This window comes from Carcharodon carcharias, chromosome 22 (genome assembly GCF_017639515.1).
Source record: "Carcharodon carcharias isolate sCarCar2 chromosome 22, sCarCar2.pri, whole genome shotgun sequence".
In the NCBI taxonomy this organism is placed as follows: Eukaryota; Metazoa; Chordata; class Chondrichthyes; order Lamniformes; family Lamnidae; genus Carcharodon; species Carcharodon carcharias.
In genome coordinates this window covers 51,471,572-51,490,338 of record NC_054488.1, presented here as the reverse complement: position 1 = coordinate 51,490,338, position 18,767 = coordinate 51,471,572, and the positions used below count along the sequence as shown (strand labels likewise).

The window sequence follows — 18,767 nt, the reverse complement described above, 5'->3', positions numbered from 1 at the left end:
CCAATGTAATCCTGAAATCTGTTGGGATCATCAGCACTGTTTCTGGGTTTATGCAATATGTAAACATTGAACTTATGCCCTGTAAGCCTTTGTCGCCGCAACAATATAAATCCCAGAGGGACACCACTGTATACTTCCTTTGAGTCTCAAAAAGAACCGTTCACCACTACTCTGTTTTCTATCCCTTAGACAATTTTGTATCAACATTGCTACTGCCATTTTATCTAATGGGCTTCAATTTTACTAACAAGTCTATTATATGATGCTTCATCAAACAACTTCTGAAAATTTAATTTGTAAAATCATCAATTGGTTACCGCACAGAATGATGCCATTTGGCCCTTTCTGTCTGTGTTGACTCCCTGTAAGACCAACTTAGCTAGACCCACTCCCTTGCCCTTTCTCCATAGCCCTGCAATTTATTTCCTCGTCAGATAACTATACAATTCCCTTTTGAAAGCTTGGATTAGTGGAAGAGGGGTAAGCCTCTATAACTGGCTCCTTTTTGAAACTGCATACCCCCTCGAAGGTTTGTGCCTGCTGGGTGCTCGCTCCCCTTCTGCCATTAAAGCATGACCTCACCATCCCACTCTCCCCAACCCCTATGGGCCTCCCTCCCCTTCCCCGCTGCGAGACCCCACATTTAGCTCCATCCTGGGGCTCTGGCAATTTTACTGGTGGAACTGCTAATAGTTCGAACAATCACCACCAATCCCAGTGGCACTGCTGAGACTGCCAATCAGACTGACTGCCACTCTCTGAGGCAGAATTGCCACCCAAGTGAGGGGTAGAAAACTCACCTCCAGCTAATTAATGCTCCTCGGAAAAATTGCGACTCAAATTACGTACACGTGCATTGGAGATAAAAGGTGAGGATGACCTAGAGCTAACTTCTTGCACTTTTAATGTGGCAAAGAGTATTTGCTTGGTACCTAAATTCAGCGAGGAAGGAGCAAAAATGTACTTTGTGCCATTTGAGAAAATTGTCACAAAACTGAAATGGACTAAAGAAAATTGGACTATGCTCCTACAGAGTGTTTTTTGTAGTGAAAGCTTTGGAGGTGTACTCATCTCTTTCAGAAGAGCAATCAGATAATTATGACAGAATAAAGATTGCTGTTCTCAATGCATATGAGTTGGTACCAGAGACCCACAGACAGAAATTTAGACATTTGAAAAGTGTTAGGCCTTTGTGGAATTTGCTAGAGAGAAGGAAATGGTGTTTTCAAGGTGATATAGATCGATAAAAATTGAATAAGACTTTGAGGATCTTAGGGAAGTGATTCTAATGGAAGAATTAATAGTGTCTCTTTGAGAATAAGGTCCCATCTGGAAAAACATAAAATTCATAAAATCAAGGGTGCTGCAGTAGTGGCAGATGATTACGAATTAACTTACAGGCATATTAGTAACAGGATCCCATTTCGAAATTGGAGGGTTAATGGGTTTGACCATGAAAAGAAATCTGGTTCCACTTGGGAAGAAGGTCAAGATGAAAAAACAGGTGGTTCTCAGGTTAGTAAGGGAGCAAGTCCAGAAGAGAAGTTTGATTCGAGGGGACCGACTGTTTATTTTTGTCATAAAAAAGGACATGTGAAGACTGAATGTTGTAAGTGGAAAAACAAAACTGTACCATGTGGACAGTTGCACAATATCCCTCCACAGAATATTTTTCTATCGGGTAAACCTAAGATATGTTGGTAGAGTCTCCTGTATTTATTGATAGAGTAAATCAGAGTGCAAGAAATTAGAGAGGTTTTATGTCTAAAAGTAGTATCCCCATTTTTGCCTGGTGAGGCAAATAAGTCAATGGTTATCCTTAGGGATATCACAGTAGCACAGTCATTGATGTTGGCAGGTGACTTGAATTTTGCACCAGAAAGTTTGCCAACTAAAGGAGTATTGGCATGGGGTTTTGATGGAAATTGTTTATGCATTCTCTTGTATAGGATTAAGTAAAAGTGTGACCCAGTCACTGGTTCTGTTATTGTTGACGCCATTCCTAATTTTCCCATTGAAGGTGTGGATTTCTTGTTAGAAAATGACTTGGCTGGGTATTGCCATCTCCAGTGGTTTTTGGAAAGCTGAAACTGAACTGTTACAGGGAAAGCTGGATGATGTGAGAGAATTAATTAGTTTTTGTAACTTTGCTGCTAAAATTGATGTTCTGACTAAATGTATGTCAAAAGAAGCAGAAATTTGGCCTATTAATTTAAAAATGACATTGGAGCATCAGGCTACAGAGGAAAAATTAATGGCATTTGGAGATGTTTTAAAATAACCTGAATTTAAAATTCAGACAAACGATAAGCAAGATGTGGCGATGTGGCAAAGCAGATAAGAACAGTACTCAAAGCTAATGACAAAACAGGGAAAAGACATGCTTTAAAGGAAAATAGAAAACTGAGTCCAATGTTGACACTACAAAGGTGTGGGGAAGGACACATGTTGTTGAACTTAAATCAAAACTTTAAAACTAGGAAGCAACAGCTCTAGCGGAGCTGAATTAGATAAAGCTCAAGCTCAGTGGGATAAGGAAAAACAAGAGGAGATTAGGAAAATTCTTGGACTGAATAAAAAGGCTTATCAAGCTTTCTTAGCTGAGTATTGAAATAACCTCAATGAAGTTCTTAAACCAGCTACAGAGGATGATTTTACTCAGTAGAAAAATGAACTGCTCACACAAAAGCAGTCAGTGTTAAAATTGTGGCACCTGGAAAATAAAAACAAAGGGTTAGATCATGTAAAAGAACTTAAAATGTTAAATGATCCTGAATTTAAACAGGACAGAGCAAAATCAGTTGTTATGAGGGATAATTTGGATGTTTGGTTGATTTAGACTTTTGTCAAGGACTTAGGCATCAAAAAATGGGGCTGGATTTTGCCGTCGCAAGCAGGGGGCGGGGCCTGCTCACCAACGACAAAATGACGCGGGATGACGTTTTTGTACCCCTCTGTCATGTCTTTGAAAATTATATCTTTCCCACTAGTTGGTGACCTAGGAAATACACCCGTTAGTGCAGTGGCACCTCTATTGTTTCTTAGTTTTAACCAGATAGATTCTGTCCTTAACCCCTCTGGGACATCTTCTCTAAAAAGCTTGATAATAATATCCTTAAACAATAAGCCAGCTCTCCTCCTTTCTTTTCTTTCCTATCTTTCCAGAACACCTTGGATCCTTAAATGAAACAGAGCAGATTAACCATTTTGAGCACCGAAGTCTATTGCAATTTGCATGTTTGTTAACTGATAAAAATATTTTTTCTTACTAAATATCCAGAAATATTTAATATCCAGGCCTGCATTCTTTTTTGTTCCAGGTCTCCATTTCCTTCATGACTTGATATTCCATGTGACTACCTGTGCCTGCAGCTCACCAACTTTATTTATCATACTCTATGGGAAAAATTTTCCCCCCATTGGGGGGGCAAGTGCAAGAGTGGACATGGGTGGGCGTGCCTCCAATCGGCGCCCGCCATCTGGAACGCAGCGCCATTTTACGTGGGCGGGCCTTAGGTGACGTCCGCTTGGAAGCACTATGCACTCCCTGTGCGGGCGGTGGGGGGGGGGATTCCCCTCAGCCGGGAGGCTAAGTACTACCTCAGGGAGATGGGCTCAGGTTTAAAATATGTAATACAAATAATAAAAAAATTTCCCTGACATGTCCCCTCATGAGACACTGTCACATGAGTTGGGACATGTCCATAGCTTTTAATGAAGCCTTTAATAAAAATTTAAATACCCTCATGAAATCTCATCCTGCCCGTGGTTGAGGTTTCATGCTTTTTCCAAAGCCCACCAGGAACCTTAAGGTTGGACGCCCCCCCGCCCCACTCGCCGACCAGAAGATCCTGCTAAACGAGTATACGTACATGCACAGTAGATCCAGTTTCGGCCTTAATGTATTCCTTCTTATTCTGACCCCACCGAATAATTTACTACTTTACTATAAGTGCTATCCGTATCTCCCAATTCTTTGTGTGTTTTGTTTTTCCTCTCTAATATGACTTCATAGTTCCCATCCCCCTTTCAAGTTAGTTCAAACCCAATAGCACTAGCTAACGACTCACAACAGCAACCTGTCCTACTGTACAGGTTCCCTCTCCCCAGAATCCAGCAATAGCACTGAAGAATTGTGCTCCAGAACTAGCTGTGCCCTTAGCCAAGCTGTTCCAATAGTACTACAACACTGGCATCTACTTGGCAATAAGGAAAACTGCCCAGGTATGTCCTTTCCACAAAAAGCAGGACAAATCCAACCCGTGCAATTACTACCCCATCAATTTACTCTCGATCATCAGCAAAGAGATGGAAGGAGTTGTCAACAGCGCCATTAAGCAATAATTAACTCAGCAAAAACCTGCTCACTGACACTCAGTTTGAGTTCTGCCAGGGCCATTCAGCTCCTGACCTCGTTACAGCCTGAGTCCAAACATGGACAAAAGAGCTGAACTCAAGAGGTGAGGTGAGAGTGACTGCCCTTGATATCAAAGCCACATTTGACCAAGTGTGGCATCACGAAACATCATTTGAGATTCAATACCGAAGCAGTCCGTCCCCAACAGCCCTGCACAACATTCAGGCTTGGGCTGATAAGTGGCAAGTAACATTTGCGCCACACAAGTGCCAGGCCAACAAGAGAGAATCACACTCATGGCTTGTGCCTTGTAGAAGGTGGACAGGCTTTAGGGAATCAGGAGGTGTGTTACTTGCCTAAAAATTCTCTGTCTCTGATCTGCTCTTGTAGCCACTGCATTTCCATGGCTGGTCCAGTTCAATTCTGATCCTGGAGTTTTCGGGTGGCACAAGAGCTGCAGGTAATGTGTCAGTTATCCTATTACTTTATTTAGATTTATCTGAACTTTAGTTCAGAATACAATATTTTCAAGTACAGATTTGTAAGGGAATATTAAGTGCATGTAAATCAGTATCTGTTGGTATTTGTTCTGAACTGGTTAACTCACAAACTGGGGAATTCCTATAGAAAATACCACTCCAAAACCTCATTCAAATAACCTTACTTCTAGTCTTAGCTAGACAGTGAAGGCAAGCAGACTATTTGAGTACTGGATACCACAGCTGAGACTTATCATGTCTAGATGTCACGTGATTGTAACCATTATAATTGTTGCCAATGATTTTTGTGTTCTTGAAATTTACAGCATTGTATATACAATATTATTCATGGCAACTTAGGTCAATATACACATGGTGCAGAATTTTCTCAAGGCTGGGGGGTATGTCCAGATATCGGGACCATATGCAGGTCCCAAGCCCGCATGGACGGACAACAGCAATTCTCCTTAAGGTATCGTTCTCAATGGCCATCATTAGGCCTGCCATCCAATTAAACACAAAGATCTCCGAAGCCTCAGCAGTGCCAGCAGAAGAGGTGGTTGATGTTCAGGGATGCAGGAGACCACGGGCCAACAGCAGGTAAGTGGAAAAAAAAAGTTATAAATCATGGAGCCCAAATTTGGAGGACAAACCCCTCCCAGGAAATTGTTGGGGCTGCCTTCCCTGTCCACGGCCCCTACATTGTTCCACAGAGCTTGCTTCCCCAGGAAACTGCTAGGACTGCCTCCAGGCAGCTGTTAGCCTCCCCAAGTGGCAGGGGGCCGGTTTGCAGGTGGAAAATGTCGATGACCTGGTAAATGGCCCTTAAGGGGGTGTTTAATTATTCAAATTGGATGTTCACCTCCCTTCAGCAGGCAGCTGTTCCAGCACTCAACACCTGCCCCTGGGAAACTTCCACTGCAGCGTGACCTCATTGGGGAGCTGCCCCAACATTGGGCAGAATTTTCCCCCCATCGGGGGTGCACCACCATTTCACGTGGGAGGGCCAATTAAGGCCCGCCCAGCGTGACGTCCGCACGAATGCATTATGTGTTCCCTGTGCAGGTGGGGGGAGAAATCCCTAAACCCGAGAGTGCGCTTTTTTACGCATGCACACGAAAGAGCGCACTCACCTCCCTGAGGCAAAGTGCTGCCTCAGGGAGATCAGCTGTACTTTAAAAAATATTAAAAATAGAGAAAAAAATTTCATGACATGTCCCCTCATGTGACACCATCACGAGTTGGGACATGTCCATAACTTCTAAAAACACTTTAATTAAACTTTTAAAAATCTAATGAAACCTCATTCCGCCCGTGGATGAGGTTTCATACTTTAATTACTTAAATGATTCTGTCAATGGCCTCAATTGGCCATTGACAGGTCGGCGGGCGCACAGCTGATTTTGCTGAGCCCCCGCCTACCTGAAAATTTAAATTCCGCCTGATGTCACCACGCATCATTTAATGTGTTGGTGAGCGGGCCCCGCCCCCCGCTGGGAAAATCTTGGCCATGGTTTCTCAGCATTTTACCAGCTCATCTGTTTCCCGACCTGTTGCTCCGGGGTGAGTAAAAATAACAACCATGGGCTTCACTTTCACTTCTGATGGGTTTAACTAACCCGATTTTCCATGTTGCTGAGGAGAAATTTTAAAGACGTATGAAGTACTGCATGGAAGCCTTCTACAACCATCTTATCAATGTAATTCACATATTTCTCCCAGCTTAAAGTTTTCTCTTCTGCCCGAAAAAGTGTTCTGTTTTCCTGCAATCAGAAAAATAATACAAAATCTAAGTTATTTATATATTTTAAACAGTCATAATTTTCCTGGAGGCCCAATGTCAGAGTGCTAAACAAGAAGAGCATAACTCATGCACTGCTCTTGTCCAGGCCTTGGAACACCTAAATTTAGTGACCTGAATCATCATCATGGATCAGTCATACCCCAGCGCAGACCTGCTCTCTGATAAGGCCCTGTACAAAGAAATGGAGCAAGAAAATCAACCACTGTCTTCAACATAGGTTTATTTACAAAACCCAAGTGCAAACTACTTCTCCCTTCCACACAACTTCCTACACCATCACCACCCCTGCTCCAACAGCTATAAACTAGAGCCAGGATCTTACAGCCCCTCCCGTCTGATGGGATATTTTGATCCTGCCGAACTGAATGGAGATTTAAATGGCTGGTCGCATCTGCTGCGGGTAGACATGCCGCAGCGGGGCTGTAAAATCCTAACCTAGTTCTTATGTATGTGCTCTAATCTTTCTCCAATTAGTATCAGTTGCTCTTAATCACAACTAGAGCATGCATTCAATTGTCACAGCAGCAAAGGGTTCCAACTCATTTACCTAGATAGGTAAATGTTAGACAGAAAGAAAACCAGGGCCAGAATTTTGATGTCGGCATGCGGGGTGGGCCTGGCACGGCGACAGATAAAATGATGCATGATGATGTCAGGCATGCGTCCAGACGTCAGCACGCGTCATTTAGATATTATGTTCAGCAGGCGCATGCCGGAGGTGGATACACGCCTGCTGAACTGTCAACAGCCTATTAAGGCCATTAAAAAGCCAATTAAAGTAGTTACGAACGTTGCCCGTCCAACATTAAAATTGGCGGGCATGCGAAGAGCCCAAATGGCCTTCACGTTTTTCAGGAAACCTCATTCACGAGTGGAATGAGATTTCCTGAAAGTTTTATTAAATAAATAAATAAATTGTGCATAATTCATGAACATGTCCCAACTCATGTGACACTGTCATATGAAGGACGTGTCTAAATAATTTTTAACTTTATTATTTCTGAACTTTTATTATGTACTTAATCTCCCTGAGGCAGCTCCATGCCTCAGGGAGATTTCTGTGCTCTTTCACGCACATGTGTGAAAGAGCCCAGGACCCGACTCTCCCTCCTCTTCTTGCCCGCACAAGTGCCTTAATTGGTACTGCCCATGTAAAATGGGGGCGCACAGCGCATCGTGGGTGGCAATCGGCTCCACGCACGCCTGCCCAACATACAGAAAATTCTCCCCCATGTCTAACTACTAGGCAACAATACAACTGACCCCAAATTCCCACTGTTCAACCCTCCAACTCTGCCCACAAGTCTCCGATGCACCTCTAATCCTCCAACTCCCTGCCCAACCCTCCAAACCCCCCTGAAACTCCGACTCTCCCAAAACCTTCCTAACCCTTCAACACCTCCCAAACCCCAACTTCCCACCCCGCCCTCCGACACCCCCAACCCTCCAACCTCCCCCCAACCCAATTCCCCCACTGACTCTTCGACTCCCCCGATCCTCCGACTGCCACCCAGTCCTTGAACTCACCCCTGACCATCTGACTCCCCAACAACCCTTTGACTCCCTCCCGACCTTCCAACTTCCACTCGACCCTCCAACCTCCCCTCAACCCTCCAACCTCCCTCGACCCTCCAACCTCCCCTCGACCCTCCAACCTCCCCTCGACCCTCCAACCTCCCCTCGACCCTCCGGCACACCCTGAACCTCCATCACACCCTGACTCTCTGACCCCAGTCCTCCAAGTCCACCCCTGACCCACCAATTCCGCCCCTGACTCCCCCGAACTTCCGACTCCCCCTTGGCCCTCTGAGTTCCCACCGACCTTCCAAACCCCCCAACCCTCTGACCCATCCCAACTCTCAGATGCCCCAACAGTCCGACTCACCCCAACCTTCTGATTCCCCGAACCTGCGACTTTGCCCTAAACCTTCTGACTTCCCCTGAACATCCAACTACCCCCGACCCACCCTGACCCTCCGACTCCACACCAGACCCTCCAACTCCCCCACAGCCCTCCTGACCAACCAGTCACCATGAAATCCGACTCCACCCGACCCTCCGACTCCCTCAATCCATTGATTCTCCCGACCCTCCAACTCCACCTCAACCCCCTTCAACCTCTCCCCAACCCTCTCACTCCACCCGAACTGTCCAATTAACCCCCGTCCCTCTGACTAATTCCCAAAATTGCCTCTAATAGCCGTACCCTCCAACTAAACCCCCAACTCTCCCACTCCAGCCGCTACCCAATAACTCTACCCCAATCCTCCCACTCCCCTCGACCCACCCTGACCGTCTGACTCCACCCCAACTCTCAACTACTCCACGAACGTCCTGACCCACCAGCCCCCATGAACTCCGACTCCACTGCTGACCATCCGACTCCCTCGATGCTCCGATTACCCCGACCCTCCGACTTCACCCTCGGCCTCATTTCTACTCTGCCCATCCCCCGACCATCCGACTCCCCCACCAAGCCTACAATTCCTCCCCAACCCAGCCAAACACAACTTTCTGACTTCCCCCCCAACCCCCTGGACTATCCGATTCTTCACAACCCGTCCGACCCATCAATACCCCTACAAACTCCGAATCCGCCCAGGATCCTTCGATGCCCCCAGCCCTCTGACTTGCTCCCAACCCTCCGACTCCCCCATGACTCCCTGACTCACCCTTGACCCTCCGTCTCCTCCTCAACCCATCTGCCCCACCATCCCCCATGAACTCTGACTACGCCCCTGACTCTCCGACTCCCTCAACCCTCTGAATTCCCCATCCTACCAACTGCACCCCAACCCTAACCTCTCCATGACCTTCTAGGTCCACCCCAAACCTATGACTCCAATTTGATCCTCTGACCTCCCCTCAACCATCCAACTGCCCCCTGACCTTCTGACTCCTCCCCAACCCTCCGACATTCCCCAGCCTCTGACAATCCTCTGACTCCAGCCCCCACCCACTGACTCCCCCCAATCCTGTGACTCCCCACAACCCTCCTGACCCATCAATCCCCATGGACTCCGACTCTTGCCCTGACCCAGCAACTCCATTGACCAATCGACTCCCCCCGACTCTTCGAATCCACCACAACCGCATGCCCCCCAGCCCCCCGCCAACCTCCCCACAACCCTCCAACTTTACCCCTACCCTCAGGCTCCACCCTGGCCCTCTAACCTCAGACCAAACCTCCAATACCCCTAAGACACTGTGACTATCCCTCTGACACCCTCCTGACCCCCCAACAACCCGGAAACCCTCAGACTTTAGCCCCCACTGACGGCCTTCCCCTCAAGTAAATGACTCACCCCAACCATCCAACTTCCGACCCCCAACCCTCTGATTCTTCAAATCCACCTTGACCATCCAACTTCACTCCTGACCATTCGACTTTCCCAGGGCCCTCCTGGCCCACTAAGTCTTCACGACTTCTGACCCTGCCCCTGAATTGAACATCCGGCTCCACCCTGACCCTCTGACTTCCGCCTGACGCTCCAACTCCAGCCCGATCCTCCGACCTCCCCACCCACCTCTCTAATAACAATCCTCCCCCAACCTCCTTCGGTAGGGCCAATGCCTGAGGATCTGCAGGTTGTTGGAGGGTCAGGAGGGTATCGGAGGGTTGAACTGAGGTTAGCGGGTTGGGATGGAGCCAGAGGGTTGGGGTGGAGTCGGAGGGTTGTGGAGAGTCTCCGACTCCAGCCCTAGCCCACCGAGTCCCCCCAACCCTCCGACTCCCCCAACCATCTGATTCTCTCAATCCTCCGACGTCCCCTCAACCCTCCAATACCCTCCTTGACCATCCGACTCCACCATCAACTCATACAACTCCTCTCTGACCCAACCCATCCCTTTGACTTCACTCCTACCCTCTGACTCCTCCATGACCCTCCGACTCTCCCCAAACCTCCTAACCTGCCAATCCCCAATGAACATCAACTCAGCCTAGGAACCTTCAATGAACCCAGCCTTTCAACTTCTCTCCGGGGCCCTCTGATAGCTCCTGGCCATTCGACTCCCCCCCCCACCCCGCCAACCCCCCGGCCACCCCCTTGGCCCTCCATCAACCCTCCGTTCTTCTGACAAACACCCGATTCTCCCTGATCCTCCAACTTCTCCCTCAACCCTCCAATTCCCGCCTGACCATCTTAATCACCCACTGGCCCTACAACTACTCCCCGACCCAACCCAACCCGACCCTTCGAAAACTCCACCCTCCAACTCTCCAACCATGACCCCCGACTATCCCACATCAACCAGGCTCATCCGTGACCTTCCGATGGCTCTAGCCCTCTTACTCTCCCCAACCCTCCGACTCCCCTGACACAGTGACTCCCAGCCGACCCTCTAACTCCCTCCGACCCTTCAATTCTCCCCACATCTTCTGACTCTCCCTTGACCAACCCCCACCCTCCGACGCCCACCCAACCCTCCAACTCTCTCCCTAACCCTCCGATTGCCCCCAGATCTTCTGACTCTGACTCGATCAACCGCAACCCTCCAACTCACCCTGCCCCTCAAACTCCCTCTCAACTCACCCTAATCCTCAGACTCCTGCTCGACCCTCTGATTCCCCCAACCTTGTGACTTCCCCCCACCTCAGACCCTTTGACAACCCTGACCTACCGTAACTCTCTGACAGTGCCCCCCCACCACCCACCCCCCCCCCCCCCAACCAACCTTCCAACCTCCCACAACCCTGACCCTCCGATTCTTGACCCCACCAACCAACTTCCTCCAACCTACCTTGACTCTCCAATTGCACCCAGGACCCTCTGATGCCTCCAGCCTTCCAATTCCACCCGCCACCCTCCAATTGTCCCATTACCCTCCAACTGCCCTGCACCCTCCAACTCACCCCAACCATCTGACTCCCCCGACCCTGAGACTTCTCCCCAGACCCTCCAATGCCATCTGACAATTCAACTTCCCTCCCGCCCCCGATTCTCCGATTTCTGGTTCTCCGGCTCTCCCCCAACCCTCTGACACCCTACTGACCCACCAACTCCCTCCCAACCCTCTGATTGCCCCCCTAACTTCTCCATGATTCTCCAACTCCCCCTGAACCTCTGACCTCCTCCTGAACCTCCGACTTCCCACTGACACCCATTCGATCTTCTGATCCATCCCAAGCCCGACTCACCCTGATCTTCACTCACCTCAAGCCTCTGACTACCATCCTCACTCCACCGGCATCTGATTCTCCCAAGCTTCCAACTCCCCACTATTTGATTCATCCCAACTCTCTGACTCCCCTCGACCCTCCAATCCCCCACAAACTCCAACTCCCCCAACCCTCTGACTTCCCCACCCCACGGCACCCACTGATCCTCCAACTCCCACTGACCCTCTGACAACCCCCTGACTTTCCGACTCACCCCAACTCTCTAACTCCCCACCATGTGTCGAAGACCTCCAGACCCTCCAACTCTTCCACAGGCCCTCTGACTACCTCTGAACCTTCCAACCCCATCTGAACTTCCGACTCCCCCCGATCCGACCTCACCACGCTACCAACTACCTCCCTACCAGCCCTGCCATCCTACCCACCCTACCCCCTGCCATCTTGCCCACCCTGCCACCCACCATCCTTCCATCCAATCCACCCTGCCACCCTACCCATCCACCACTTTACCACTTACCTCACTCACACTCAGTCACTAACACAGTGAAAAGCTATTCAAATGTCACAATAAATGAAGAATTACTAAACTACGGCAACCAGTGCTGCAAAAAGGGGGTGTGTCTTGGCTTCCCCCGATGATCCTGCACTACAAAGGAGGATTCGCAGAACAAGTACTCTCCATATTTCTGAAGAGATGCAGTTCAGAAGTCCGGACCAGAAATGCAGAGCTCCTGTGCTGTGTAAAAATATAGAAGCGGAGTGGCAATCCGATGGTGACTCACACTCCTTGGAAGATTCAGCCCATTCTTTATACTGATATCAAATTAATAGTCTTGCAAGTTTCCTGGTTCAGATTTGTCTCTGTAGTGGTAATATTTTTCAACTATTTTTAAATGTAGCATGAAAGTTATGTGAATGGGTCAATGTTGATTCACTTGACCTTTGAAGGAGGGGCACAAGAAATTTCCAATTTTGCAACGTTACCATATAGATTACATATTATACACTACAAAGTTATAATTATCTCCTCAGAAACTATCACATAGTTTTCTGTGAAAATAAGTGAGTTTAATGCACATGCTATTGTTAATACATAAATCATCCAAAAAGCAGGGTTGTGGTAGAGATACACCATGACTTGTGAATTGCCCCAGTTGCTGGACAATTTGCACTCTCCGCTGAGCACTGGTGCTTACACAAGGGAACTGATGAACTGCCTGAAGAACCGTGCTGGAGGTCTTGCCCGAGCTGGAGCTCCATGTCCATCCCCTCTGCCCTGTGGAAAGGCATGTGGCTGAGGAGAAGGTAGCTGCTGCTGCTGGTGTTGCTGCCAGTGTTGTTGCTGCTCCTCTTGTTCCTCGTGATGGCTGCAAAATAGAGCTACATAAGCTGCTCCCATACCATAGAGAAGGCTGACTGTAAAGAAATGTAGCTCAAGGTGAATGAAGTGCAAGAAGGTGAACTGATTTCCAAGAAGTTGGCAATTAATTGTCTAGCAGTGATAGCACAGAAGAAGTGCTGGGCTGCCTCTCACCTGTGCATGGCTGGGGCTCTTCAGTTTCACTGTACAAAGCCTTCTCAGCCTGTCAGTTTTACTGAAGGAGCATACTCGGTTGTGCACTTTCCTGGTTGACCCTGGAAATAGGATACGTTGGCTGTTAAAGCAAGAATGGTTGGTTAAAATATCAGTTAATTACCTATTTGCATATGACATTTATACTTGCCCAACAGTTTGAAGTAGGTTCCCTGCTCACCTGCAAGGCCACCAGAGTGAAATCTGGAAATAGGCAGGATGATCACGGGATTCTAACCCAACAAGTCAATTCCCTGCATGCATCCAAACTCACTCGTACTTGGCTGTAATGATTCTGCCCATTGTGTTCAATCTCACAGGAGAAATGATAGTATTCCTAATTTAGAAAAGAACAATTTGAAGTGAACAGTGTACATTTCTCTTCTTACCTCCAATAATGCATGAAGCTTGACTCCATCTTCATTAACAGATGCATATCTTTTATTTAACAAGTTTGGTCGTCCATCAAGGTCCAAGAATGAATCTTTTTTATTGCCACCTCTTTCAAACAAAGGGCTTGCTGACCATTCCTACCAGAAAATCAGTAAAATAAAATCTGAATCAAACCAATATAATAAAAGCAACCGTTTAAAGCATTCCAAATATTAACACAGTCACCAACACTTAAATAGCAAATATTTAAATTGAGCTATTCTCCATGATAAGACAGTGATAAGATAACCAATCTTAGTACAGGATTTTTAAAATTACAACGGTTATAGGGACTTGCCTCTTCCCTTTTGATAGTGTGAATGGGGATGCCACTAATAGTGAAAAACTTCAACAGCTGTCAGTCAACACTGATGTAACTGATGACTGATCAATAATGTTACTCCCATGCCACTTCTGCTAGTGGTTAAATAAGTAACCGATGGCTAGATGGGCTGGCTGGCATCTATTAAGTGCCTTATTAGTTTTAGCAATGAACATAAATGTTTTTAACTGATGAGCTAGCGATCAAAAGCCCAATGGATGTTTGGGAGGTCCATCCTAGAAAAAATTGTAATTTATGAACAGCGTTATTGCTGTCCTGGTATTCTGGTCTATCTTACAAAGAGCTCACCTTTGGGTCAACAGATTATAACACTACTGAGATCTGTTGGTGTTGTGCAAAGGAAGAGGGAATCCAGAGCATCAATACAGTGCTTCCTATTAGATAGATAATAACTCTTTTGTGGAGAGCTATCAGAATCAAAAGTGTCAATCTTTGCTGTAGCAAAATTGAAAAACTTCATTCTCCAGGGGAAAAAAATTAGTGAGGGATGATCACCTCATTGACACACTATATAAAGAGAAGAATCAAGCAAATATGATGAAGGAGCACATATACTGTGATTCTAATTGTGTGAAAGAGCTGAGGACTGCTTACATGTACAGGAACTTAATGTAATTATAAAAATGGAAAAAAACTTGCAATTTATATAGTGCCCCTCATGACCTCATGAAGCACTTTAGAGCGAATGAAGTACTTTCGACTTGTAGTCACCAGTGTAAAGCAGGAAACACAGCAATAAATTGGCATAGACCAAGGTACAACAAAGAGCTATGTCATAATTAACAATCTGTTTTAGTAAATGTTAGCTAACTGCTTTTGCAAGCTTCCATCTTAGAACAAATCTTTCATTTAAACTTACATTTTAAAATAAGGTTTTCCTTATAAACATCATAATTTAATTAAGCAACTAGAGATTAAACCCCTGTCTATTCAAGGGCACCCTGGAGCATTTTAAATAAGGGGATACCCATTCAACCTATTTATTTTGTTTAAAAGATGGTTTTAGAGAGGCTTGGTGGATCAGGTACTAAAGACTACAATTGATGGGAAGACTTTCAAGGGAACAATCATAATTGGAATTAGGGGTGTCCTTAATGTAAAACACAAAGCCTATTTCATTAGATCAAACTCTGAGCAAGACTGGACCACTCACATGTTAGTACAAGTCCATTCAGGATCAATCACCTCAAAATCTCAAAAACGTTAACTTTTAACTGACTGTGTTCTATGTTCTTTACTTTTTGTATTGTGGCTTATTTCCTCACTATAACAAACGTGGTTATCACACAGTTAATGTAGCGCGAGAGGGAATTACCAGGCAATCAGGAAGTACCAGGCAGGTAGTGTAGAAGTCCCCAGAGCACATCTCACTCTCCAACCAGTATTTAGTTCTGAATACAGGTGAGAGTGATGGTTCATCTAGAGGCAGTTTGACCAATGCTCAGGGGGGAAAAAATAGGATACATGTTGGCATGCAACTTACAAGTGGGGGAGGTGGATAGTGCAAAGTCTGTGCTGGCAGCAAACAACCCAGGACACAGGACAGATGGTCCTGTAGAATCTGGCAGTGTCACCCTGTCTAGATAAAACTGCTAAAACCAAGTCCATACGGCACCATGGCTGGCACAGGGATATGGGGGAGGTGGTGGTGGGGAGGTGGTGGTGGGGGGGGGGGGGGGGGGGGGGGGGGGGGGGTTGCTGGTGGCATTGTGCATGAAGAAGGTTGGAAAGGCAATAGGAATAGGGGGTTCGATAGTTGGGGGAACAGGCAAGTTTTTCTGTGACAACAGATGGGAAACTGATATGGTGGGATAGTATGTTGCCTCCCTGATGCCAATGTCAAGGATGTCACTGAGCAGCTGCAGAGAACTCTGAGGGACAGGACGAACAGCCAGCAGTCGTGGTCCATATCAGTATCAACTACCTTGGTAGAAGAGGGCGAGTGTCATTTTTCTATAATGACATAAAGGCACCAATCACTCCTAAGAGATTGGGTAAGCACATTGTGGATTCATTTATTGATTCTAGGTGCATGAGAACATAGATACAAAGGCATAAAGGATGAAGAATTCAGCAGCAGAGCTGTGTGCTGATCAAAGGCGAAAGTGAAACTGGATCGTATGACATACTTCCCTTCTGGTGATAGCATGCAGCTATCACTTAAAGGCACATTACAATATTCCCCTTTCTTTTTAAAGATACTTCCTCCCCACCCCTTCCAAATAAGCTTAACTATTTACAATACATGTTCATGTTTAGTTATCATTACGCAAGTGTATAGGACTGGTGCATCTATGAGTCTCTAGAGTGTAGAGGTAATCTGCTGGTAATCCTAGATCTTATAGTGGTAACCTGGTCTGGAGGTTTCTTTAATGACTCACAGTGATCTTTAGGGTTGTCACTCTCAGCTGTTGTCCCTTGTTGCATCTTGGATCTTGTCCTAGATGCAATAGGACTGTACTGTGGTTGTGGAGCTGAAATGGACCTGATTTGTCTTTGGTTATGTCTCACCATCGTGCCTTTGTGTGTAATGACTTCATAGGACCTTAGTTCCAAACAAATCCTTGTCACCTCAGTCAGTTGCCACATATCTTCTGTGGAATCCTGGATGCGAAGTAGTTGTCCCAACTGTAAACTTCACAATTCTGTACCCGTATTTTTATCTTACTCGTTGGTCATCTTCTCTTGCAGTTTTAAAAGATGCTCTCTAGTTTCCGAGAGAATAGAATGGGTAAAAGTAGGTATATTGGTACACACTGGTCTGCCAAACATGAGCTTTGCCAGTGAAGGAATAGTTGCACTTAAAGGTGTCACTCTCAGGTGCAAAATTGCAATGCGTAGATCTTGCTTGGTCTGTCTACATTTGAGAATTAGGAATTTCACCGTGTGAATCATTCATTCAGCTAGGCCTTTAGATTTAGGGTAATGAGGAGAAGAAGTAGTGTGGTCGATACTCCACTTCTCACATATATCCTGAAATGGCTTACCAATAAACTGCGATCATTGGCCAAAATTATCTCTCCAGGGACACCAAATAAATTGAAAATAGGATGTAGAGTTTGTGTAACAATTGTGCTTGATGTATTGTGCAATTATTGAACAATGGGGTACTTGGTAGTCAACAATGATGGTGAAGTCAATGCCATGGACATGAAAGAGGTCGGATGAGATTTTGGACCAAGGATGGGCAGGAATTTCATGTGGAATCAATGGTTCTTTCTGCTCACTTGCATATGCTCTTAACCTGCAGCCTCACACTTCTTGACAACGACTTCAATGTTATTGTTCATACCCAGACAATAGGTGTCTCTCTTGTGAGTCTTCTCGTCTGATTCATGCCCATGTGTGAGTGATGAAGTTATTGAAGGGAATATCAGGTCACAAAGATTCCAGTATGCTGACATGCCTGTCTTTAAAAAGAACTCCCTGGGAGATGTTTAGCTCGTCCCGGTAAGGCCAAAATGGTCTCACGTGTTCATGTACATGCTAAATTGAATCAGGCCATCCTTCAATGATGGTTTTCCATAGTTTCTGTTGTGTGGAATCTTTTGCTGTTTCTTCTTGTAGCTTCTGGTGTTTGCATTGCACAAAATGTACCAGATCAGTTGACGGACTTGCATCGTCCTGCATGCAATACATTGCACTTCCCTTGAAACAACCCATTTCGTTGAAACATTCTAGATATTTTGATAAAAGTAAAATATATACTGTGGATAATATCACCACTGTCAACACCCCTTTGTCCTTTTGTCGAGGACATCTTTGGCAGTCTCTTCTTGGCCTCCACCTATCACTGGCCCCCTTTCGAGCTCTCCTGTCCCACCCCCCTTCGACCAGCTTATATTTCATCTCATTTCTATATGTCTTAGTTCTGATGAAGGGTCAATAGGACTCGAAATGTCAACTGTATCCTTCTTCACAGATGCTGTCAGACCTGCTGAGTTTTTCCAGGTATTTTTGTTTTTGTTCTAGATATTTCGATGTTGGGTCATGAACTGAGGTGATAGGGGTAGTTTCTGAAGTTGATCTACTGTATAGGGTCTGAATGACTCCATGGATTGTCACAGGTATGAGGTCATGACATGCTGGTATGCCTACAATCGCTGGGCCTTTAGTCTCCACAATGTAGAACATCTGTGACACCCAGGATGATTGATTGTATTTGCACTCCAGCACTATGGACCCTGCACATGGAACTGTTGTACACTGAAAGTTACAATGTAGTAGGTTTCGCCATAGCCTTCCATGTCTGTGGATAAATCATTCGCAGGGATAGTATGTTGGCACTTATGCCTGTGTCAAACTTAGCCATGAACAAGTACTTATCAACTTCCTTAGGGCAGACAATTCAAATCTTGGCAAACACTTCGGACAGTGTGAAAGTGTCTGTTTTCCACCAGATTGATGGTGTGAAACGTGTTTATCACTTGTCGACTTGTCATGCACATTATCATGCTTTGGTTGTTCAGCATCTAACGTATATGTTTCTGACGAGATGCTGATGGTCATTCTTCTTGCATGAAGGTGCCCATTATGTACATATATAAAAACAAAAAACTGCGGATGCTGGAAATTCAAAACAAAAACAGAATTACCTGGAAAAACTCAGCAGGCTGGCAGCATCGGCGGAGAAGAAAGGAGTTGACATTTCGAGTCC

General features: G+C 46.1%; 1 protein-coding gene across 1 annotated transcript in view; it reads right to left on the bottom strand.

The window, feature by feature from the left end:
- The window catches only part of LOC121293673 (dynein heavy chain 17, axonemal-like), a 729,083-nt gene that overhangs the window by 550,948 nt on the left and 159,368 nt on the right, over window positions 1-18,767 (bottom strand). The window contains exons 16-17 of the mRNA XM_041216840.1: window positions 13,725-13,865; window positions 6,456-6,599 (exon numbers count right to left, since the gene is read on the bottom strand). Of these exons, the coding sequence (XP_041072774.1) occupies window positions 6,456-6,599; window positions 13,725-13,865 (285 nt within the window). The remainder of the gene's footprint in view (window positions 1-6,455; window positions 6,600-13,724; window positions 13,866-18,767) is intronic.